The sequence below is a fragment of the Lampris incognitus genome, chromosome 2, assembly GCF_029633865.1.
Source record: "Lampris incognitus isolate fLamInc1 chromosome 2, fLamInc1.hap2, whole genome shotgun sequence".
In the NCBI taxonomy this organism is placed as follows: Eukaryota; Metazoa; Chordata; class Actinopteri; order Lampriformes; family Lampridae; genus Lampris; species Lampris incognitus.
The window spans coordinates 139,791,017-139,816,393 of NC_079212.1; the positions used below are offsets into that span (position 1 = coordinate 139,791,017).

General features: G+C 46.5%; 1 protein-coding gene across 6 annotated transcripts in view; it reads right to left on the minus strand.

The window, feature by feature from the left end:
• Positions 1-1,369: 1,369 nt before the first annotated feature.
• tead3b (TEA domain family member 3 b) overlaps positions 1,370-25,377 on the minus strand; it is a 50,253-nt gene continuing 26,245 nt past the window's right edge. For 2 of the 6 annotated variants that reach the window (XM_056273653.1, XM_056273652.1), the window contains 12 exons: positions 17,868-17,932; positions 17,323-17,385; positions 14,012-14,023; positions 11,939-12,091; positions 10,135-10,178; positions 9,815-9,871; positions 9,136-9,200; positions 8,874-9,010; positions 6,887-7,060; positions 5,729-5,872; positions 5,020-5,172; positions 1,370-3,785 (listed from right to left, as the gene is read on the minus strand). In XM_056273653.1, coding sequence (XP_056129628.1) covers positions 3,672-3,785; positions 5,020-5,172; positions 5,729-5,872; positions 6,887-7,060; positions 8,874-9,010; positions 9,136-9,200; positions 9,815-9,871; positions 10,135-10,178; positions 11,939-12,091; positions 14,012-14,023; positions 17,323-17,385; positions 17,868-17,932 — 1,181 coding nt within the window. In that variant the 3' untranslated portion in view covers positions 1,370-3,671. Of the gene's footprint in view, positions 3,786-5,019; positions 5,173-5,728; positions 5,873-6,886; positions 7,061-8,873; positions 9,011-9,135; positions 9,201-9,814; positions 9,872-10,134; positions 10,179-11,938; positions 12,092-14,011; positions 14,024-17,322; positions 17,430-17,867; positions 17,933-25,377 lie in introns of all 6 variants that reach the window. The other 4 variants (XM_056273654.1, XM_056273658.1, XM_056273656.1 and 1 more) reach the window with 4 other exon arrangements.

Genomic DNA, 25,377 nt, shown 5'->3' on the forward strand with positions numbered 1-25,377 from the left:
AGTTAAAAACGAATACAGACAAGGAAATCATAGAGAAAAACATGAGAGCAAATTGAATAAATTCGCAAATAAATAGTTAAAACGCATAAAGCTGAAGACCACACAAATGAGTAATTGCATAAAAGAGATTTTAGAAAAATTTGAAGATGCCACTGAGTTAACCAGTCTGATCTCCTCTGGTAGTACGTAAGGACACGTGGGTATCTGTCATTTCATGTCACTAGAGTGACAAACAAGTGTGGCAAGGAGCACAAGGCCATGTAACCAGGACATAACGTCAATAGAAGATAAACTTGTTTATGCCCAAATGTGTGATAAGTGACATTCCATCATGTAAGTGTAACCATTATTATGCAGAAAACAGGAGCAGCAGTGGTAGCAGCTTATCAAGACAACCATTAGCCTGTCAAAGGGCGATGACCGAAGACATCCTAACGTCATCCTTGCATCGATAGAGAGGCTCCTGCTCCACCAACATATCCTGATCAACAAGGACCCTGATTAACAGAAGGACATTGACTGGCGCAAGTAGATTGTTCACTAGATTTGTAAATGGTATAGACAGGGGGGCTTCTGTCTTGATTTTCAGTCACTCTGCAGACCTGACTCAGACTTTGTTGACACGTCAATAAAAGTCTTATTTTGAGGGATCCTCGTCTCATTGACTTTTTTTTTTGCAATTTCTCTGTATCACTGGCCACCACAATCATTCCAACATTTTGGGGCGCTGGCAGAGAAAGTGCAGTCATCATTGGTCTTTAATCTAGATTTAGAAATGGCCAGGAGGGCCCAATCTCAAATTCTCGGGCTGCGTTCCGGCTTGCATGGAGTTAAGAGGCCATCAATGTAGTTGTTGCATGTACTGTATATCCATCCATCATCTATACCTGTTTAATCCAATTCACAGTTGGAGTCTATCCCAGCATGCATAAGGCTCGGTGTAAGGCAGGGAGACACCACTGACACGCCACCTGTTACTGACAGGGTCCACACACAGTCACTCACACACTATTCACATTTACAGTGTGGGCGATTTATCAGGTCCAGTTCACCTAACATGTCTTCGGACTACGGGAGGAAACCGGAGTGAGGAAACCCTCGCAAACAAGGGGTGAACGTGCAAGGAGACAACAGTGCTGACCGCTGAGCCACCATATACAGTATGTTTATGTGTATTTCATATTTTATGTTTATTATCAATGGGACTTTATAAAAAAATTTGTGTTTTTCTATACAAAACTTGATATTTAAGTGAAGTTTGACTGACCGTTAGACTGATAGCCCCTCGATCAAATGCCGTTTGTCTCATTTCTATGCACTAAAAAAAAAAAATGAAAAGACAAACCAGACAAAGCAAATTTACAAACACGTTTAATATGTTTTCTGGGGAAATGGCCCCAAAGGCACCATGCGTCTTTTATTGTTAGATACATTTGTCGGATTACATATTACAACCCCTACTTTGAAAATAACAGAAAATATAAAATTGCAATGCACAATGGTAACCAACAGTAAACCACCTTTTAACCAAAACAAAAAACTTTCCCACACCATTCTGAATATGATACATTAGATATCTCATTATTCATTATCAATATCAACACAATCACGCGTTATTTTCAGTGGAGCATATGGCACACACTGAAAGTCAGAAAAACAACAACGATCAAAACAAAACATATTAACTTTGATAATGGTAAAAAAAAAAAAAAAAAAGACAGTATAAAATTAAACTCGAGAAATCTGCGGGAGGAGTGTTATGGTATCTATCTTCCGAAAGTAGGACATTCAAAGCCAGGTGCAATAAAATCCACCGTATAACGTCTACCGCATGAGGTTTGAGGACGAACTCGTCCCGTGGACCACGCGGGGCAGGCATTATCGCTCGTGCAGTGATATCCATGGGATGACAGTTTTCTTGCCTTTTAGCACAATGTCCTGCGTTATTGCCAACATCTATATATTGCGATGGTTAATAATCAATAAATCACCGATGACCTGCCCTGCCCTCCCACCATGTGTTTTAGACCCTTATAAATAACAATCAATGGTCACGCGCCACAGCACAGAGACGATATCCCTCATTCAAGACGACCTGTTTGATGCTGTTTTATGCTGCTGATGATGATGATGTTGTAATTATGAAATCGTTTCATTTCAACTGTCACTCGAACATTCTGTTCCAAAAGTCAACCAACAAAACTGACCCATTTCAGCCGAAGTAGCTTCAACCAATTGACCTAAAAAAAAATTTTTTTTTTTTTTTAAAAAAGAAAAAGAAAAGTAGAATACCGTGAGAGCTCATGTCCGTTTTACACCGGGGATAGCAGATACGGTCTCTGTGCTGGGTTTAAAGTTATTCACAAATATAAACGTATGTCCCCAGAATACTCCTATGTAACACATATTCCTTTAGCATCCACATTAACTCACAGTACAGAAACAATTCATCTTAATTAGGGCTACATAATGGAAAAACAAAAACAAAAACAAAACAAAAAAGGCAGAAAATAAGCACTGCTGTTGCCACACCCTTTTCCTCGACCATTTAAGTGCACAAAAAGCACACGTCTTCCAACACAGAGAGAGAGAGAGAGAGAGAATGGGGGGATGCCGTCACAAGGACCGGCTATTTGTTAGGCTAGCAGTGGTAGCGGGGCGTCCTAACTCTGTCGTAACTCAGTCAGACTCGGGTTAGACTCAGTCAGACTCGGGTTAGACTCAGTCAGACTCGGGTAAGACCCGATTATCGATGGTGTAAGCGAAGCTTTGGGGACGCAGAGACCAGGTTGATGTGGTAACACAATCAATCTTCCTGTACATTTGGACAGTAAAACTGGACCGTTCTTCGTTAAACAGTAGGCTACATGAAAAAAAAAAAAAAAAAAAACGTATTATACCATCCTGCTTTGTGCCCAGATTAAACATTACATGCCTCAAAGGTCAGCTTTTGTGAGAGGAAAAAACAAAAACAAAAAAAAACAAAAAAACAAACGAATGCATAGTCACCTTCTGGTTTCATTTCATCGAGAAAACGTACCTGTCACATTTTCTTCTCTTTCGCTTCTTTAAAAAAACAAAAAAAACAAGAGGTAGTAATAAGGCAATCCAAAGTGGCAGGCAATAACATAATCTTTGGAGAAAAAGGCACTTGCTGTCCTGACTTACTGACAGTAAAACGACCTCGGCGGGGCGGCGGCCCTTTACCTTTTTTTTTTTTGCCATCTTCCAATCTTTTGATACGTTTCTCTTATTGCTCGGAGCGAGTTCCCTTGTGTGACGCAGTAAATCTGGGGAACCCTGCACACATGCTTATTCCCTCAACAACAAAACATCCCAGTAACCTTCCACTGTCCTTGCAAAGGTGACGCACTTCATCTGAGGCATGTATAAATACGTGGAAAGTAGTTGTCTCGTTTGAACACGCGATTTCTTCAAAAAACTCTTGTTCTTGTCAGCGGAGAACTCGTTCTCTTTCCCAACGTACAAGGTGTGTAGTGTTGTGTTTTGCTTTTTGTTTTTTTTTCTCTTTTCTTAAGTGTATAAGATGTGTCCGTGTTAAGCTCGGTCTCACGTCGTCTGAATGTTCGTTCCTGGATCGCCGAGCGGTCTGAAGAGAGATTGTGTCACGCTTTTGTCAGCCATTTTCCCAAAACCTCCCTGAAGGGCCGTTAGTCTTTAACGAGTCTGTAGACGTGATACTGAGCCCCGTGCTCACTCGTGGAAACCTCGAACACAAACGCTATACAGAGCAAGGTCTCCTGGGTGTCACGGTTTGTCACCACCTGGTGGAGAAAGAAGGCATAGCACATATTTTAGAAGGACGTAGTCTATTATTCCTTTGCTTACATAATGGATGTGACGTTGTAATCTTTGTGCCGCACTTCCTGGCGAGCATGCCCAGACCGAGCTAGCATGTTAATCCATATCCTGATCCAATGCGCCGACCTTCTGGTTCACGACTGACGAAATAATTCCAGCGAAACACCAGCAAGTGACTCATTCACTAATAATAGCTTGTTAAATTAGGCCCATGACAATTTAAGAAGGCTCAAATGTGCACTGCAACACACCAGAACCACGTCCATCTTGTGACTACACGATTTCAGCCCGATTTTGACACGACTGTGTCGTCGCCGACAGACTTCCAGCATCGGGCCCCGATTATAAACATTGGGAACGATGGACATGGCGGGCGTCTTCACCCCGCGTAGTGTGACGTAATCGGAGAACAGCGATGTGGTGTCTGGGACGCCCCACAGGACCCCAACGAGAAGTCTAGAATGTCAGAATGTTTTTGTATTTCCCTGCCAAGTCTGACAGAGTGCTCTCTGGCGCTCATACGTATATGTAAACCTGGTGACGAGAAAGCGATGCTGCTGTTGCTGCTGTCAGGTGGAACGACGAAACCCAGGAAAGGTTCGTTGAGCAGCGGCAACAACGCCCCAGTCTTTTTGACGTTTCCTCGAGGGAGTACCGTGACAGAGTCAAAAAAGATAAACGTTGGCGAGAAATAGTGGGGGCACTTCAGCAGCCGGTTTGAGTAGCTGGGTAAGCTATGCTAGGTTAGCATTCCCCAGTAGCACTAGCCGCAACGGCGTCCCCAATTGTTTTGGAACACAAGACCGCCAGCATCCCACATAGCGTTTCTGTAGCCAGGATTGACAATTTCTTGACCCTCCTCCCCGACGACCTACGAACTCGCACAAGATCGTGAAAGGCAGCATACGGCGATTGGTCGGGGTCATACCTGTAGTGTTGCCAGTCTCCCGACCAAGACACGGCAAGAATTTATGGCGCTATGATTGTCGTGGTGACCATCGTGAAAGACACAAATATCGTGTCGCCTGATCCCGGGTTAAGATCAGAAACCAGACTCGAATCAGATGCTATTTATAATCAATTCCAGCTATAATAAAGCTACTATGCTGACAGGCTAAAAATGGCCATGACTAATATGTCATTATTTCAATGCTATTAAAGATTTGGTGCAGTGTGTTATAATGAACTGTGCCTTACCTGTAGGATAGTAAAGTTTTCAAGAACACTGTTCATCATGTACTTTTCAGGCAAATGTTTGAGCTTGTGGATGAAGTTGATCATGTACTCGCACATAGGAGAGCGGTGGATCCTGTAAACACACTTTCCTCCCTCCATCCGGGCATACTCTGTCTGAAATATGTACAAGAAAGTTAAAAAAAAAAAAAACACCCGGCAGTGAGATGCTAATGAGTCTGGGTACGTACTGACGTCTTATACACAGTGACACACTCTAGTAGGGGTATGATAAAATATCATATACTCATGTATTGTGATACTATTTTTCACAATAGTGAATAGTTTTCATAGGCATTGCACGGATTCTTAAGGTTACACACAAAGAGATGTGGCAGTGGCACTACTTCCTTGTGCTGTTTGCATCTCTGACCACTAGGTGGCAGATGGCGTGCTGAAACATGGCTGCACAGAACCACAGCAGCAGGCATTGTCAGTGTCAGGGTAGCTATAGAAGCGTGTTCTGTGTGACAGAAGTGTTTTTTTTCTAGAATTCTGACAAAATACCGCAATAGATCACACTGTTTGTAGTGCCATATAATATCCCAATATATTGTACGGTGACACGAATCGTACCTCCACACAGCCCAACATTCTAGCAGGTTCCACATCAAACTGGTTTAAGAGGCAAAAATAAACAATGAACGGAAAATAAAACAATGAATGGCCTTACCTCCACCTTTTCAACCACCTGCTTGCCAAACGAGCACACTTTGGTTGAAACAGTGATAGTCATGTTCTCAGCACTGCTGTACTGGCTACTGACGCCGTAAAATGAACCGGGACCATCTTGCATTCCACTGCTGTTCAAGTCCGCCTGCAGAGGGCACAGACTCAATTAGATCAGCATTGACAATACACACACTGGTTGGTGTGTGAAACTTTCAACCCAACGTACAGCAACAACATTGTTTACATTAGTGGTGGCCCAAGTAGGAATCAAACCACCCTAACCCCAAACACTGTGTACGTTTGCTATGAGCCATGTACAGCATGAACAAAAACTCTATTGGACAATTCCATTATCCAAGCCGCTTATCCCAACTGACCTTTCGCAAAGTCCCGCCCCCCTTAGTTACTGTTGCTATGCCCGTCAAGCATTTCAGACCTATCCAGGAAGTAGCCGGAAAACACCAAAACATGAAGGAAGAAATCCGCGCATTGTGTGGGTAAAAGTAGCAGTAATAATACGTTAGCTGTGTTAGCTATCAATAATGGCTAGTAGCAAGCTTAGCTTGGAGCAGACAGGTATTTGTGTTGATCTTGGATGGATTAAGCTGGCCATGGGGTCTGCTATACTGCCAAATCTATTGCCGACACTGCGCTTCTTGTGTTCTGGGTTTCGGGAAGGGAAAGAAAATTACACCCCCTCCAAACCTTTCAGATATCTAGTATCCCATTTGCAGATCCCATAGGCACACCGTTTCAGCATTTTGCTGTGTGTTTGAAAGCTTGACGGACCGTTGCTAAGGTAGGATTGGACAAGCACCGTTCTGGGGCGGTACTTTGCGAAAGGTCAATTGGGGTCTCGGGATGCTGGAGGCTATCCCAGCAGTCACTGGGCAGCAGGCGGGGAGACACCCCGGACAGGCCGCCAATCCATCACAGGGCCGACACATTCACACACGGGCAATTTAGTACGGCCGATTCACCTGACCTACATGTCTTTGGACTGTGGGAGGAAACCGGAGCAGCCGGAGGAAACCCACGCAGACACGGGGTGAACATGCAAACTCCACATAGGAGACAATCCACTGGACAATTTCAACTCCAAATTTGAAAATGCAATGCTTAATAATCACGATTTACGCGGGCGATGCTGAAGACGTACCCAGAATTTGACGAGGAAGAAGGCATTCTGAGGGCCTTTCTCGTAGAGCTCTTTGAGGCCACCTTTCTTTTCAGGGAACTTGTCATAGATCTGCCGGATGTCCACGGCCTCAAGGAGGGGGTCACTGTAGGAGGGGTTTGTTTGCCCGATGTGGACAAACAGGTGTTTGCTGTACTGCAAGTGGGAGAAGAAGGAGAAAATAGACAGGATGTTTAGTCTCTGAAACCACCCGAACAGTGATTCGAGAATCAGTTTATATTAAGCAGTCCACACTTAAAACACCGTTACTACTGCAGAACACTGAGTCACTTCATCTGGACACAACGTTTATTGAAAGAACCATTTAATCACTCATCTGAGCAACTTCTTCAGTCTAAACTGACTGCAGGTGTCCCCACCCTTATAAACAACACAGTGGCATAACGACTGAAAACAACGATCGGTTTCATATGCAAATATGGGTGTGACCGTTAACCAGAGTTACAATGGCCATGTGTACTATTCACAGAGGATTGGGAAATTTTTGCAATCACAGCATTGTAAGATGGTGACAGATATACTCTTACCCCCCCCCCCCACCCAGGATTCAGGGATGGTTGTTCCCTCTTCACATAGATGGCTTCTTTGACTCCCTGTTCAAACCAGCGATCCTCCCTATCAAGGACGTGACCATCCTCATAAAGCCACATAGATGAGTGACGAAACGTTACGCTTCCCTCAGTAAACATGTCCGGATGAAGTGATTCAACTTTCTGTGACTTCTTCAGCTGGAGCATGCTGGATTTTACCGAGTTGCCCTCTTCTATCGGCGCTTGACACGTCATGCTCTTATAATGATGGTTTGCCTGTTTTACCGGTAGGTGGCAATGTCAATCTACTGTGTATTTATATTTGCTTGTTCTCTGTCTCGGCACACTTACAGTAAATTCACCCCTGACTATGAGATAATTACTATGTAGTAAATGTAGTGCTACTGCTACTTCATATGATACTGCTATGATGTAATTACTGTGTGGTGCTCTATGATGCCAGGTGGTAACAGTCAACGTTATCTGCCTCCTGCTCGCTCTCTTGTAGGTTGCTTTGGACAAAAGCGTCCGCTAAATGAGTGAATGTAAATGTAAAACAGCAGTTCGGTACAAGGAAGAAAGAGAAGAGAGAGTCCAGAAGTAGGCTTGCTCCTACCGACGGCCAGCAACTGATGCTATCTAACAGTGGACTGTAGCCGTTATACGTACTCTAATGTTTAGCATCTGGTTTACCTTGCTTTGAGTACCACCACATGGGAGGGTTTGACATGTCAAGGCAGTTAAGACATTACGTAAACATCTTATTTGGCTTATTTGATTTTTTTTTTCTTCCCCCCTTTTTCTCCCCAGTTGCATCCGGCCAATTACCCCACTCTTCTGAGCCGTCCCGGTCGCTGCTCCACCCCCTCTGCCGATCCGGGGAGGGCTGCAGACTACCACGTCTCCTCCGATACATGTGGAGTCACCAGCCGCTTCGTTTCACCTGACGGTGAGGAGTTTCACCAGGGGGACGTAGCGCGTGGGAGGATCACGCTATTCCCTCGAGTTCCACCTCCCCCCCACCGAACAGGCACCCCAAACGACCAGAGGAGGCGCTAGTGCAGCGACCAGGACACATACCCACATCCGGCTTCCCGCCCGCAGACACGGCCAATTGTGTCTATAGGGCCGGCCGACTAAGCCGGAGGTAACCCGGGGATTCGAACCGGGATCCCCGTGTTGGTAGGCAACGGACCAGACCGCCACGCCACCCGGACGCCCAGTGACTTATCTGATTTTCGAGTACCTCTCTGTTCTTGTGTGCAGCCCTCTAAAGCTATTATGCAAAAAAGAAAGCAAGTACGCATGCCACCGGCTGATAGAATAATAGATTGACAGGATAACAGAACCGATCGAACGTTTTCGTATTTTACTTATTTTCCACTGTGTTCTAAGGTATTTCATCTCTTGTCGCTTACATTGTCCGGATCCCTTTGGACCTCCATGAAGGCTGAGTATTCAAGCATACGCAGCTTAGACGAGGCAATGGTCCGGTCCTGCCACACTGGTACAGCTGTAGCAGCCGGTGGGGGAGGGGGCGCCAAGGGCTCATAATCTGGGTAACACACACACACACACACACACACACACACACACACACACAGATAATTCCATCAGCCACTGAGAGGTTGCTTTTATTGTTCGTGGGTTTCGGTGAAGTGCACGTCAGTCGGTACTCACTCGATATGGGTGGCGGTACGGGACCAGGTAGGTTTGGGTACGGGGACTGTGCAAACGGTTTGATACTGTAAGAGAATAAATCAGTCGGTTAAGTCGATGGCTCGATACCGTATGTACTCCGCAATGTGCTGAACTCTCACAGGAAATGACAAGTGGTGTGTTTTGTGGCGAGCGGCGTGACTGATGTCGGGGGCGTGTCGGTCTTATTTCGTTTGCATGTCTTATATTCTCATTCTGACGATGACGTGTTAGCGTCTACGCTTAGGCATGTGTCGCTGCACCAGCTAGGCGTAAGTCCACCTCAGCTTTGTTATTCCTGAGTAATGCCAATGTAATACAAAACAGCATCAGTGAGTGCCAGGGTCAGCCTTGTTTTGCAGAAGACACCGACCAAGATAGCGTGAAAATCTGGTTGTCATTATTCAAGGGGGTGGGATATGTACGTGTTTCTATTAATCAAGCACTTCTTCGATGTTTCAGCAAACACAGGCAACAGTATATGGACATATCTATATTATACGTGATATTTACTTATTGTTCTCATCGCAGATCTGAGGTAAGTTTATGGCCTGTCTGTCGGTGGCTTACATTCGTGCAGTAAAATGTACAGTACAGTGGTGAAGTTCAGAGTTAGGGCTGCCGGTGCTGACAGCCGAACCTCGGGCCGGGGGGAACTTACGCATGGCTGGTGCGGCTAAGCCCAGGAGTCCTTCCCGGGTTGAGCTCTAGAACCAGCCTGATGTGCAAAAACGTGATAGGTTAAATATGCCAGCGGTTATCCCCCCCTCCCCCCCCCCTTTCCCTCATCCAACTCTAACTTTCCCCCGTCACTCGCTCACTCAGGTTTACTCACCCGCTTAGCCCGCCAGCATGCTCACTCATTCACTTACACACACCCGCTCACCCACACAACCACACATCAGCCGCGCTCAAATATGCCTGATACCAAACATAATCTGAGTTCCTACTTCCACGGTGTAAACGGGCCGGGCTACTTACTCCTGAGAGGGTCCAGGCTGTCCTGGGATTTGGGCGGGCCAAAACTAGAGAGCAGAATATCAAGTCAGTCAAGGGTGAGACATTTCACCAAAAAAAGAAATGTGATTTTGTATATTATAATGGATGAGTTGAGTTATAAAACTGTTCAATCATAGTAAACAGCAAAATATAAGTATCGCAATGTACAATGCAGTACTTTCCATTCCATTCCACTGTCCAAGCCGCTTATCCGAATTCGGGTCACGGGATGCTGGAGCCTATCCCAGCAGTCATTGGGCGGCAGGCGGGGAGACACCCTGGACAGGCCGCCGGGCCATCACAGGGCCCCCCCCCCCACACACACACACACCTAGGGACAATTTAGCATGGCCGATTCACCTGACCCCGGAGCACCCGGAGGAAACCCACGCAGACACGGGCAGAACATGCAAACTCCACACAGAGGACGACCTGGGATAACCCCCAAGGTTGGACCACCCCGGGGCTCGAACCCAGGACCTTCTTGCTGTGAATACTTACATATTTATATTCAAATACACACTGCAGGGATAACGCTCCATAATAACGAGCAGTCTCCGTAACGCCGACAAAACCGTACCCGTCGCCAGCGGACAATCCACGAATGTGAAAACTTGCTTCCTGTTTTGCCGATAGGCTGCAGTGTGTAAGAAAATGTGAATAACGATGCCGCGTTATACAGCTGCGTGTAGCGTCGTCGTTCACATTTTCTTACACAACGCAGCCTAACTGCAAACCAGGAAGTGGATTTTCACATCCACAGAGTGTCCACCGGTGACATCACCAGTGGACACTTTCCGCACAATTTTGGTGGCATGTCGGTATTACGGCTGCTAATGCAGTGTTACATATACATACATATATAGTTTATATACGTGAATGAGAGAGAGAGAGAATCTTAAGAATCGCAAGTGTTTCCCTTTAACACGAGTCCAGCTTTAAGTAGATGGTGTACTTATCTCTCCCCACTTACCTCCTACTTTAAAATTTAGGCATCTAGATAACTTCACTTAACATAGGTACTTCCCATAGATAAAACACCCCCCCCCATGAAAATGTTGTATTTATAATAATCATTCAATTTATAGAGTGCTTCTCTAGACACCCAGAGTGCTTCATAGTGAAGGGGGTAACTCACTTCAACCACCACCAATGTGCAGCACCCACCTGGGGGAGGCACGGCAGCCATTTTACACCAGAACGCTCACCACACATCAGCTTGAGGTGGAGGAATCATTGAGCCAGTTACATGGGGGGATGATTAGGTGGCCAGATGGAGAGAGCCAGGCTGGGAATTTTGCCAGGACACCGGGAGGGGGACCCCCCCCCCTACTCTTTGCGATAAGTGCCACGGGATCTTTAATGACCACAGTGAGTCAGGACCTCGGTTTAACGTCTCATCCGAAGGACGGCATCTCCTACAGCACAGTGTCCCCGTCACTGCACTGGGGCGTTGGGATTTGATATTTGTTGTTTTTATTAGGACCAGAGGGAAGACTGCCCCCTACTGGCCCACCAACACCACTTCCGGCAGCAACTCGGGAGTTTTTCCCGGGAGGTCTCCCATCCGAGTACTAGCCAAGCCCACATCTGCTTAGCTTCCGCCATTTGGCAGAGGCGGGGTACATGCTGGCATGGCTGCCGGCAAGTAACGACTCATGACGTTGGGTCTCTGTGTCGTGGATGCCACCGAGGCAAATTCCTAATGTGTGTAAACCTACTGGGCTGCTCATGAATTTGAACGGGTTATAAAGACATTAAACAATGGGTGTGGGGTGGTACTGACGTAGTCTTGAGATAAAAGCCTCACCCTGGCTTGCTGTGGGTAGGGGGACGGGGGAAGCGGTGGTAGTTGGTTCTTGATGAGCGTGGGAGAGACGATCTGTGCAGATGATAGTGCCGCCATGTTCTGCAGGGCTTTGTCTTTAGAGGCTTGATCCTGCGGGCGAGGAGAGAGGAGGAGGACGAGGGGAAGAGGAAGAGGAAGAGTTTACCAAAAGACGGCATCGTATAGCCGTACTTAATTCTAAACTGTCACAGAAATCCCAAGCATCTGTAAATGGTTGCCTCTGAAGCGATTTACCAAGCATAACTACTTTATATTCTCTTTGACAAACATCAGAAAAGCTAAACTCTACTGCTTCATTCTTCCAAATGTTTTTTTTTTTACTTTTCTCTTTTGATAATAAATAACGAGAAAATCTAAACTCAACAGCTGAACGATATGTTCCAATAAACATTTATTTGACCCTTTTTAGGTCAATATTTTATGCTCACATCAAACGTGTGAAGCTGGACGCTAAACTAGAGTATTTGTTTTGAAGCATTTTTTTACAGGGAGAGCTGTGAGTAAGTGGGTTTTTGGAAACTCAAAATGAAATCCTACAGTCACCAGCATCCACAGTTTCTCATCGTACGTAACATGTAGTTTACACAGCAATACAACGTGCTGCTGCGCTGGAAGTGTTAAAGCAAACTTTCTCAGTAAAGCAAAGCAAACATGGTTTTTTTGAAATGGCAGGTCAACCAAAGGAAGCAGAGAGAAAGAAGAAAATAAGCAGCGCCAACCAATCTTTATGTGCAGGTCCTGAGGAGGAGGAGTAAAAATCAGCGATGTTCAGCAGTGACAAAAGAGAGAGACGGTACAGACAAAGGTGCAGTGAACTGGATTGCAGGAAAAGTAGCCTGGTATACTCGTCTAATGTTATTATCTTATTTGTATTTTTCCACCCTTTTCTCCCCAATTGCACTTGGCCAATGACCCCACTCTTCCGAGCCGTCCCGGTCGCTGCCGCTCCACCCCCCTCTGCCGATCCGGGGAGGGCTGCAGACCACCACGTGCCTCCTCCCGATACATGTGGAGTCGCCAGCCGCTTCTTTTCACCTGACAGTGAGGAGTTTCGCCAGGGGGGCGTAGCGCGTGGGAGGATCACGCTATTCCCCCCCCGAACAGGCGCCCCGACCGACCAGAGGAGGCGCTCGTGCGGCGACCAGGACACATAACCCACATCCGGCTTCCCACCCGCAGACACGGCCAATTGCGTCTGTAGGGACGCCCGACCAAGCCGGAGGCAACACGGGGATTCGAACCGGCGATCCCCATGTTGGCAGGCAACGGAATAGACCGCTACGCTACACAGACCCCCCCCTCCCCCCCCCCATCTATCACTATTAATCTGGAGTGGAAAACGAAACGTACTGTATGAGAAATAAAAAAAAAATAAAGCTAGCAAGAAGCGGCTAATTAAGCTAATTCGCTCGTTTCCGGGTCGAATCAAGAAGGCCCGTTAAGATGTGCTGCGACGCGTCACGCATCCTTAAAGCCAGTTTCCAACCCATCAGATCACGTCCCAAACAGCAGACCGCACTTTCTGATGGACGCATTTGTCTGGCTTTTTTGTCTGCGGTTGCGTGGGTCGAGGCCAGCGTTTGATCAGCTAGACAGCAGAATACTACTTCTTCTCCCTGCCGCCTGTCTCTGAGGCCACAGACACAGATCTTCACTGAGTTGTACTGTGGACTTGTCCGGCAGTGCCTGTGTGCAGTGAAGGGACAGACACCTCAGAAGCAAGACCCCCAAATCAAAAGACCCCAAACCCTGTGCAAGCAAGCTCAACATGTAGACGGGCTTCCGGCAGAGGCCGAGCGGTTACGCTACATCAGGTAGGATGCACGACAGCAATGGGTGAAAAGCGCAAGTGTTTTGTAAGCGTTCATTTTTTTTAATTTTTTTTTTATGGGGTAGCAGCGGGGTGGGATGCCATGCCAGCAGAGGCCAAAATAGCAGGGTACGACGCACTGGCTCCGCCAAGCAAACAGGATAGGGAAGCGTATTGCATCACAAGTCGAATTCACTTACCAAATTCATTGCCTAAATCAGAAAAGAGAGAAACCGTTAGTGCGGCACAGCTCCTAAATGATGTGTTCAGATAAACTGAGGAGTTTTCACTGCATTCAAACTTCGAATGTACTCGCTCCGTTTGTGGGCTGCCCTCTCTGTTTCGGATGTGTCACAAAATTCCAAATTCTTTCGAACACAACATGAAAAACTGGTTTGTCCTGATCTGGCTGCTAAAAGCTGAGCAGATAATCAATTTCTACAGCAGGACACTCCCAACAACTCCTCATACAATATCTATACATTATTCAGGCCACACAGGTAATGTCATTGTTTTAACACTCCACACCACTGTAAAGTGTTGTATATAGGTATATATATATATATATATTTATCACAATTCACTTTTTGCTAGATTTTATTTCACTGCAGTGAAAAGCTGCGATGGCGTCACTGAATGGGGAAACTCGTTTACGCTTATGATAAAGTCCGCAGGAGGAAAGTCATTCTTTTTCATTTTAGGAGACTCCGTTCGATGAAACATTACAATCTGATCCCTCATCAATATTCTATACCCTCCATGTCTGATACGTGGCATCAGCATGTCGATGTTTCACCATTTGGGGACATAACACACTACAAATCAGTACCGACTTTTCCCCTTTGGTCTTGTAGTTAAGCCAAATTGGAAAGTTTGAATTCGAATTGAATTTTTCATTTACCAGGACAGGGCGAATACTGTGCTAGTACAGATGTGGTCGCCACTGAATTCCCAGTTTGTTTTTTTTTTACTGCGTGCCCCCTGAATAATATTATATATTTGGTTCATTAGTTCAAGAAAAGAGGCAGAATTAGTTAATAACGTCATCAGACCTCCACAAAGACTACCACTGTATTTGTAATGCATTGACCGGTATGCCTTCCATGCAGTGGCGGCTGGTGCTAAAAAATTTAGGGGGGGCGCAGCCCACCTGACAGCTGCTTTAATGTCCACAGTCACAGAGTTATTCAGAAGGACAATGTAGCCTATAGATTTGATCAGGGTTCGTAGATGGTGGATGATTGACAGTCGAGACGGGGCGTCGTGGTGGGTGTGCACATGATTGACAGCCACGAGGATCGTCCAATCACATTAGATGAAAAAACATTAAAAGAACACCAATTCACTGGCAATAAAAGTGGGCGTGTCTGGGGCGCACAGAACCGCGCCCCATGGAAGATCTGAAGAAACCAGTCAGACAGCAGCCTCAGGTCACCCGCTCGCCAAAAGTTCGAGGGTTTACATAAGGTATGGTTTGGCCGGCGCCCCTCACCCAGGAAGTATATGTGTTCAGACAGGAACCAACCAAACCCCATTTGAACCGATATTTAATGGCTGCTGACAGGCGCTCACAGACTGAAAAACACTTTTATTTCATAATTATTTGCATTATACAACTAAATTATATTCAACATGTTTAAGTAGATTTTAATCTCTTGGTGTTTGAGGGGGGTGGCACCCCAGCGCAAATTGCGCCCCCCCCCCTAAATTTTTAGCACCAGCCGCCACTGTTTTCACGCCACCAAATATTTAATAGCTGAAGGAAGAAAAAACAAGTTACCAAATCTTTTGCAGACAAACTGTCATTACCCCAAAAATGAGCTTAATACAGAATAATAATGGCTGAATGTAGTTATGTACTTCAATGAAATGTACACAGTCAAACATGGAGTGTGTATTGTTCCGAGAGTGTGCAGTAAATGGGGAGGGGGGGGGTTTATAAAATACAGATGGCCATAATGCTACAAAGATATGAGTCATTTTTTTGCGAAATGGAAACAGAAGCTACGGACACATGTTGCTGCTGGAAAAATGCACAAACGCATGAAATGGTCTGTGCACATATGTCAAAAAAAAAAAGAAAAAAAAAGCGAAATCTCTGCTTTTGGTTAGCTCCCTGATGAGACTCGTATGAAACAATCGCCTCTTTCTGTAGCCCGGCTTCAATAGAAGGAAACGTGTAATGTGATTTGGGGGAGATTCAATATCCAAAGGTTTATGTATTATCACATACTTCACGTACAAGTACAGGGATAATAAATAAGCAGCGGGAAGGATCGCGGAGCATCAAAAAACATCTCGTGTGATATATTTGATGTCTCGTTTCTGGGTTTGTGTATACCACCAAGGTGTCATACTGGCTGCCAAAAAAAAATGCAATAATAATTAAGTTCAAATAACACCAAAAAAAAAAAAAAAAAAAAAAGATGTTAGGAGGCCAGCGAGCGAGAACAGGACAGCTATGCTGCAGGTCAGGTCGATAGCGACTCAAATGGGGGAGACGTGTTGACGTGAGCGTGTGACCTGAAGTTGGATGTTCTCACACCGGACAAGGTTACGAGGTCCGTACTACACACAGCATGGGAAATGACACATTAGGGAAACTACAAAGGTAAAAGTAGAGAGAAGTTTAAGGACAGGGAAAGTCTTAGAGAAGTATGTAAGCAGAGTTATGGCTGGCGTAGAGGACAGGGTCGGCGCTTGCGTAAGGGCATCATGCAGCAACAAGACTTCGCATTAAGCTCTCGTGTAAGACTCCGATACATCGACAGCTTGGACAAAAACCAGCCGCTGCGCTTCAACTTAATGTAGTATTGAGATTAGTACTTAAGTTACTGGAGCTGAGCAGGCCCATGTAGTATTCAGTGCAGCCAGTTGTAGTGTAGCATGGTAGTACTCTGTGCACCACATGCACGATGCAGAAGCAAGACTGCAGCTTCCCCCCCCCCCCCGCCCTTCGTATTACGAAACCCTTTCACCCTTTACATCCCTGACACTTAACCTCGCTTGCCAAGCTTGCAACCCGCCCACAGCCCATAATCAACGTGTGCCGCAGGTTAACGGCGCCGTTTAAAGACCCGACTCCAACAGTTGTGTTGTGTCGAGAAAAATTTTTTTTATTCATAATTGTGCATAAATGAACTTGTTAGCGCAAAGCCAAGCCTTTCTTTTTTTTTTTTTCTTTTTTTTTTTAAAACCAGCCACGCCCCAGCCCGCCGTTAAAGCGCATACCTTTAGCTTTGACTGGATCTCGCGAGATTTTCTCCGGGCGAGAACCTGTAAATGGCTAGAAACCTGCAAAGGAGTATAGCCAGGAGGAGGGGAAGAAGAAAAGGAGACAGGGAGAGGAAAGGAGAAAGGGAGGGAGAGAGAGAGAGAGAGAGAGAGAGAGAGAGAGAGAGAGAGAGAGAGAGAGAGAGAGAGAAAAGACAAGGGAAGAGGGAGAAGCCGTAACCAAAGAGGAAAGAGATGACCAGTCAGTCTTGCTGGGAGGCCAGTGGGCAGCACCTACCTTTATACCCGCCTGGTACTCTCGAACTTTCTTCCGCGCTAACACCTGTATGTGACTAGACACCTATAGGGGTGTGAGACAGGTGTTGAGCATCGACAGAGCATGCGCTTGGATGCATGGAGACACACACACACACACACACACACACACACGCACACACATACACACAAACATGACAACATATGGAAACATATAAGCTGATTAGAAGAATGCACACACACACACACACACACACACACACAGACTTATACAGAATAGTAAGGCAATCTATGAAAAGCGTGCATGACAAAAGTTGATTGATAATTTGTATGTTTGTGTTTCAAAACATAATTTCTCTGCATGCATATCAGTGCATCTTTCATAACGAAATGTCGCCTAAAATGAACTACAAATGTGTTCAGAGAGAGGGTGCTTGTAAAACATACTCTTCACCCCCCCTCTAGCAGCTACACCCTTGTCATGCAGCACACGCTCCTGAGAATACAAGCATGCTTTTTAAGCACAGGAATTGCTTTTGAGGCTAGCATGCAGGTCTTTAGGTTTACCTGTTTTCTCGTGCGGGTTTTGCCCGTCCTCAGTTTAATGTACCTCGCGATCAGTTCATTACGTCCTGCAACGAGACACAGACGAGAATATCAGGAGGTGGCGAAAGGTACAAAACGGTCTGACTCTTTCACAGACGTACGGGCCAGATGTGTACTCATGTCACATGACTTGAACCCGAGTCAGACTCGAGGCACAAATCCGATGACGTTTGGACTTGAACGACCTGGTGCCTTCTCCAAGCCCCGAGACGAATCGGTTTTAAGGTGTGCTGTGCAGCCCATCACTTCCATAATGACTGATCGTCTTTGAATGGATTCCTAATAAATACACATTTTAAAAAGCATTCGTGATTTGCATAGATCTTGAGTTTCAACCATCACTCTGCTGTCAACACGTTGAAATGGCACGAAATTTGATGAAAAGTGCACAATGACTTGTCTGGGACTTGCAACTCAAAGTTCAGGACTTGGGACTTGTCTGTTTTGACTTGGGACTTGAGTGCCAAGACTTGAGACTGACTTGCGACTTGGAAAACAATGACCTGGGTCCCCCTCTGGTATGTCTTAGCATGCTTTTTATTGTACACGGGACATGAGAATCGGAGGAATCTGAAGCTGCAATACCACGAAGTGGACAGTAGGTGGCAGACTAGCTGTGTACCGCTCACTACAGGGCTCTCAGTCCAAGAACAACAGAATGACCTTCTCAAAGGTTCTCAGGGCAAACATACTTAACTGATCGCCGTGGGTCAAAGGTCACAATAACACCTCTTCTCTCCTTTTAAGTTAAATTATTTTCTACATCAGACCACCTGCCCGTTTTAGCACAGGCTGCGCACTAAGGGGAGCTTTTCTTCTTCTTCGTCTTCTACTTTTTTTTGTTGGTCATGGTTTTCATTAGCTTGTTTGACACGTATTTAATGTCTGCTCACGAGGCCGTGCAGCCTAATTACAGACGGCACTAAGAAAACAGGACCGGGCCTTTTTCATGACTTAACATCTACGCTCGACATTTTGCACAAACAGGCCGGGCGGAGGGAAACGCTCCGTGTTCTGAGCTCTCACGCGCTCTCCTGGCCGTCCGGCCCACCGGACCCAACGTATTCACGCGTATTCATGCAAACCGCGGGTCAGGCCGGATCAAAACTTCTCTCTTTTTGTTTTTTTGTTGGGGTTTTTTTTTTTTTCTTGCTTGTCAAGAAGTTAGTGTGTCCTGGAGGAATAATCAATCAATCTGTTTCACTGCATCCTGCTGCCAGGTCACGGTCTGGGTTTTAATCTGTAACGCTTTCAGCTGTTACAGATTAGACCGAATAGGTTTAGGGGAGGACGGGGTATCAACTGTGTCATCGTGAAATGACCTACACTGCCCTTAAAGGGAAACAATCATCATTTTCAACATTACCCCTCCCTCCCTCTCGCTCTCTCTCCCTCCCTCCCTCTCCTTCCCTCTCTCTCTCTCTAGATAGATATGTTGAAATATGTTAGAATATATATATATATATATATATATATATATATATATATATATATATATATATATGTGTGTGTGTGTGTGTGTGTGTGTGTGTGTCAAACCCCAGGGAAACGGTGGTCACTGGTGACCTGGACCAGTGAATGTGACAGTTCACTTCCTGGTTTTCCAGGAGGCAGGGTTGTATGAGAAAATGCTAATAACAACACCACAGCGTACATCTGCTTGTAGTGTTGTTCACATTTTCCTATACAGCGCAGCCTACTGGCAAGCCCGGGAGAGACTTTTCACATTCACCCACCGTCCAAAAGTCAACATCAATGGTGGGAGACAGAAGACTGCACAGAATTATGGTTGCTAATGGAGTGTCATCCCAAAATATATATATATGTGTGTGTGTGTGTGTGTGTGTGCATATATAGATATATATGCACACACATTATATATACATTGTGTGTACACACACACACACATATATATATATATACAAACACATATACGAGAGAGCGAGCGAGAGAGAAGGGGGGGGGGGAGGTGTTGAATAGGGGTATAGCGGTATAAGCATTTGTACCGTACCGTTCGGTGCAGGACGTTCGATTCTGTGCACGCTGTGGGCCGAGGGAGTGTGGCGCAGCTTTAACCACACGCGTTACGTGGACCCCCTTTTTTTTTTGATGCTCTGGCAGTCAGTCGACCGACATGTCAGCGAATGAAGTGCTACTTGACAAGACACAGTGTGCCCTCCCGTCCACATATCTGCGTGTGGGGAGCTGCAATTAAAAACTCGAGTTTCCTCTCCCGAGTCCATAACGGAGCCGTAACTTAGCAACCGAATTAGCACACGTTCAAGCGATGCAGCCTCGTAAGTATGGCGACCGCAAAGCCGGAGCTTGAGGACCTCCCCCGGATCCCCACGGCCTCCGGTTTGGGAACATTTCAGTTTTCCAGTGAACTACAGTAGTAAATGGGCAAAGACGAGCGGATGAGACGCTGGCAGCGTGCCGGCATCGTCAAGCCGACGTTGGGAATGTCGCTGACGGCACGTCGAACATGATGAATTGTCTGAGATAGCGTCATCCGAATGTGAATATCACCCGTACAAGGGGAAAAAAAACAAGAGGGGGGGGAGTGCGAAACGCTGCTGCCCGTGGCATTTGAGCAACCTCTTCCTGCTAAGTCAGACCCGGCAAAAGCCATAATAAACTCCATAGGAGTTTTTATAGCGTCACCACACGCTGCTGCGGGTAATGCAGGTTTCAAACACGTGTGGAAAGCAGCCCGAGCCCCAGTAACGCTGTTCCCTCGTAGGTATGTTTTTTAAGAAAGAGAGGTATGTGCCTTTATGTGCATTCCTGCGTGTTCAGGAAATCACGGCCGGTTTGCCACTGTTTGTACAAGTTTATATGTTCACAAGTTGAATTCATAATAGGTACAAAGGAAGCTCATGTTTCGCATGTCTTCATTTCAAAAGCAGCGACGGATTCGGTATAGGAGCCCCCCCCCCCGCTGTACCGACGACGGTTCCGAACCGCGCTTTCAAAACCGGGGTACGTACCGAACCGCGACCCCCTAATGTCGGATGTTGAAGATCGCAATTGTTCCCCCTTAAGTTGCTGACGGACACATTTTTTTTTTTTTACCTAATAACGCACGATTAACCCGAGTGGCGGGGAGCGAAAAGCGCTGACGGGTTTCAGAACCCGCCAGACAAACGACGACTAAATTGTATTGTAAAGTTCTGGCTTTCTCACACACACACACACACTCCTCCTCGGCCTTTTAGCCCCCTTAAAGCCCCCAGTTAGCGCAATTACCATAAAAGTACTGCATGCGGGCCATCTCCCGAGGGCTGACAGCGGCCAGTGTGCTCCCCACCCCACAGCCAACCAGCTCGCCAGTCGGCCAAGAAAGAGAGAAAGATACAGAGAGGGAGGGAGGGAGAGAGAGAGAGGGGAGCGGGGGGGGGGGGGGGCTGGTGCAGAGTGGAGCTGTCTGCTGATACCGAGGTCGCCCCTCCTCTCTCTCTTTCTCCCCCCCCCCCCCCCCCGGGCCAAAGGGAGGTACACGCCCGCTCCAGTGCCCCAGCATTCCTTGCATTCCTTCTAGCCTGTCACATCTGTGCTAGCCAGTCTGATTGGCCTGGGCCTGCGAAATGCAGCCAGTGCCTGCGGGAGGCCGCACACATGCACATATGCATACTTCCAGCAGGGGTTTATAGAGCCGGGGTGAGGGCTGCGGGGTTGGGGAAAAGAGGAGGAAAGGGGGTGGGGGGTGGGTTACAGGAGTAAGAGGAGGGCAGCTGATGCTGTAATTCTTATGGAGGGGTGGGGGGGGGGTGGGTGGGGGCACACAAAGCCATGACTGTCTTTGCCAACAACAACTGCCACCTGGCGAGCAGGGCAGCCCCAAAAACAACACCACTTATGTGACCCCCGCACCCAACGGACGGCCTGCACCTGCTGCCGACCGTCCTCGGCGGAGGTCGGAGGAGAAAGAACAATGCAAGTCCCCAAAATCCTGCCTGTCCAACTGCCACCCTCAATCTCTTCCACAGAGAAAGAGAGAGAGAGGGGGGGGGGGGAGTGAGAAAGAGAGGGATGAAAACGAGAGCATTCCTGTGTTCTATCCAGTATGGAGATCTGGTGTGAATGTGCCAGGGTATATCCCATTGCAGAAATGTCATGAGAAATGCCCTGGTGTGTGTGTGTGTGTGTTGACATGATGGCAGGATCGGCGCATCGCTCCTCTAATAATTCAGAGGTGGGTTTGGGATCGCTATAAAAAGCAGGGATGAATTCGGTACAGGAGTTTCCGTGATTTGCAGTACCTGCGCAGAGGGTAAGACACACCAAACTGAGACCCATCATGAACCCTTTAGGTGATCAGTAGATAAGCAAATATCACACAGTAGTACTGTCCAACCCAACCGTATTGTATGTTGCTATGGAAATGTGAAAATCCCGCGGAAAAGTAAGTGGGTCAAGGGAGTGAAAACTTGCAGGAAGATTATTGGGGTGCCACAGTTTGACTTTATCTGCCCCATCGAAGCCGGCGAGGCACACGGCACAGTTTGTAGTGAAGTCACATCCACTGTTAGCTGAAGTTCAGCTTCTCCCCATCAAGAATTTAAAGAAGCCAAAATCTGAACAAACCATGATAATAATAAAAAAAACATATGTCATTACGGCAAAAATCCATCTAAACGAGCGATAATGTGACAATGTACGCCGATGATACGATAATGTTGCTTTCACCCCATATTGCAAATCTGACACTTATTTTCATTTCTATTACTTGTCGATACACATGCACACATATATTTAACGTCATTGCTTCCTGTTATTATGGCCATGCTGCAAAAAAAAAAAAAATTGCATTGTTGAGGAAATTAAAGTTTTATATTTCCATGATATGATAGCATTGAACCAGGAATGTTATCAGAGAAAAGCCCGAAGACCGGCACGTTTCTTGTGAATACCACACTTTCTTTTTTTTCAACAGCACAAAGCAGCCGGGTGAACTGTTCCACGCTGTGCCGATATATTTTGAGAGGCTATTACACAAACAACAGTACTATGTATAGGATAGCGTGACCAGCCGGTTATATTACACGGCATAAAAAAGACAGGCTGTGCTGCCCGGGCCTGCAAGAACCCGACCCGGCACGGGGTCAGCCGGCAGCGTGGCCTCTGGGCCTTCCAGTCAAATGGTAAATGGGTTGGCGCACACGGCAGGAACACATGACAGGTGTGCGCTCACACACACACACACACACTCTCTGAGCCCCACGCACAACTCTCCTCTGATTTTCTGTCTCTCCACTTCCCTTTAGTCTCTCGCTATCTTTCCATCTCTCCCTCAAACCACTTTCTGTGTTCTCTCTCACTCGCTCGCCGGTTGCTCAACACCCACTCAGTGCAGTTCAGAGCCCCGCGGGCTGACTTCGCCGCCCTTAACCTCTTCCATGCCAGGACACGCCCATGCCCTTTTCTCTTTCTTTTCTCTCTCCTCTCCTTTACTACATGTCTGCTGGAATTTTCCATTTCCATGCTGAGATAGCAAGCGAAAAGGTAATCGCTCGCTCGCTCTCTCTCGCTCCCCTCCTCCCACTTTTTTCTACCGCTTTAAGCTCTCACTCGCTCTCTCTCCACTGTCCTCCCATACTCTCTCTGCCCTCCTCCTCCTCCTCCTCCTCCTCTCATAACATTGAGGTAATCCTAAATTGCTAACATACTGCTCAGCCATGACTGAAAACATTCCTTACATCTCTGCGAGGGGGCTGACAGGGAGGCCGTAGGACTACTCAGTCATCACCGCGGGCTGCACACCGGCCCGTCTGTCAAAAAACTACCAACTCATGCCCAACCTTTTGCACCTTCACCGCCTCGTCTTTCTAATTTATCACATTAACTCTGCACGCACGCCGGACTCGCCGCTCTTTCCCAGTGTGGCCCACGCAGGTCCAAACCAGACACGGGTCTTCCCCCTAGGGCCCGATTTTACTCTTTTCTTTTTTTTTTTCTTCCAACCTCCGGCAGAGTGAAGTGCACTGGGGACAGCTGCAGGGCAGAGAGAGGCAGAGGTGTTGCTCGGGGTTCGTCATGCCTTTGCAGGACCTTAAAAAGGCAGGTAAACAATTTAGCCGGCACAGAACGAGACGGGCCGCATTTTTTCGACGTACGCGCATCTCCCAAATGTACTTTGAAGCAACCTATCGCATGTGACGCCTCGGCGTTTTCCCAGTTCGCCAACGCCATGCCGATATTCATATTCACATTGCTACCGGTACTACCGTACTGTGAAAGGTTATTTGCGATGCACATTTCATACGGGAAAAGGTCCCACAAAGTGCTTTCCGCGAGGCACAGAAAGATGTCGAATAAGAAATACAGAATTAAGATATAGAAAGATAAAATGTGCTAAAAAAATTTCAAAATTGTAAATCAAAGGATGAAAATGTAGTAAGTTGACGTTTAAAAAAATAGAAATTAAAAAGATGGAGAAGAATGAAATTGCCAGAACTGGCAATATTTATATTTGCTCATTTTATATCTGTACTACGTTAGTGCATTAGTACCCTACCGCTTTTCAATTTCAAAACTACTGTACTTATCCCTCCCCGTGTCCTCAAGACGTGTCACGCTCAGGTTTTTACTGACATTTCTAACCTGTCCCTGTCATTGCGTGTCACTCCACCACTGTGCCCGTGCCTAAGAAAACACCCGTCTCTGGCCTTAATGCTTATCGACCTGTTGTTTTTGTCTGTTTCTATGAAGTGTCTGGAGAGACTGATTATGTCATATACAAAATGTAATATTCCTGCTACCCTTGACCCATTACAGTCTGCCGACTGTTACAACAGATCTGCCGATGATGCTATCTCACCTGTGCTGCATACCGGTCTAGTACACCTTGAAAAGAGAAATACCTATGTCAGAATGTTGTTTGTGGATTACAGCTCTGCTTTTAATCCAATTGTACCATCCAAATTGGGGTTGAAACTCAGAGGTCTTGGTCTGGGCAACTCTGTTATTGGCTATTTGACTTCCTGACAGGCAGGCCCCAGACTGTGAGAATAGGTAAAACATACTCAGCCACATTAGTTCTTAGGACCGGCGTGCCTCAGGGCTGCTGTCTCAGCCCCCTATCGTACAGTCTGTTCACACATGACTGTGTTGCCAAATATGACAAGAACTACTACTACTACCACCACTACTACTACTACCACTACTACTACTACTACTACTACTACTTCTTTCGGCTGCTCCCGTTAGGGGTTGCCACAGCGGATCATCCGTTTCCATTTCTTCCATTTCAAATATGGCAACAACAGCATCATTAAATTTGCAGATGACACCATAGTGATTGGACTAATAAGCAACAGTGATGAGAGGGCACATAGGAGGGAAGTGGAAGATTTAACCCTATGGTGCCATACCAACCTCTCTCTAAATGTCAACAAGACAAAAGAAATCACCGTTGACGTGAGAAAGATCAGAGAAAATCACATCCCCATTTCCATCAATGGCTCATCTG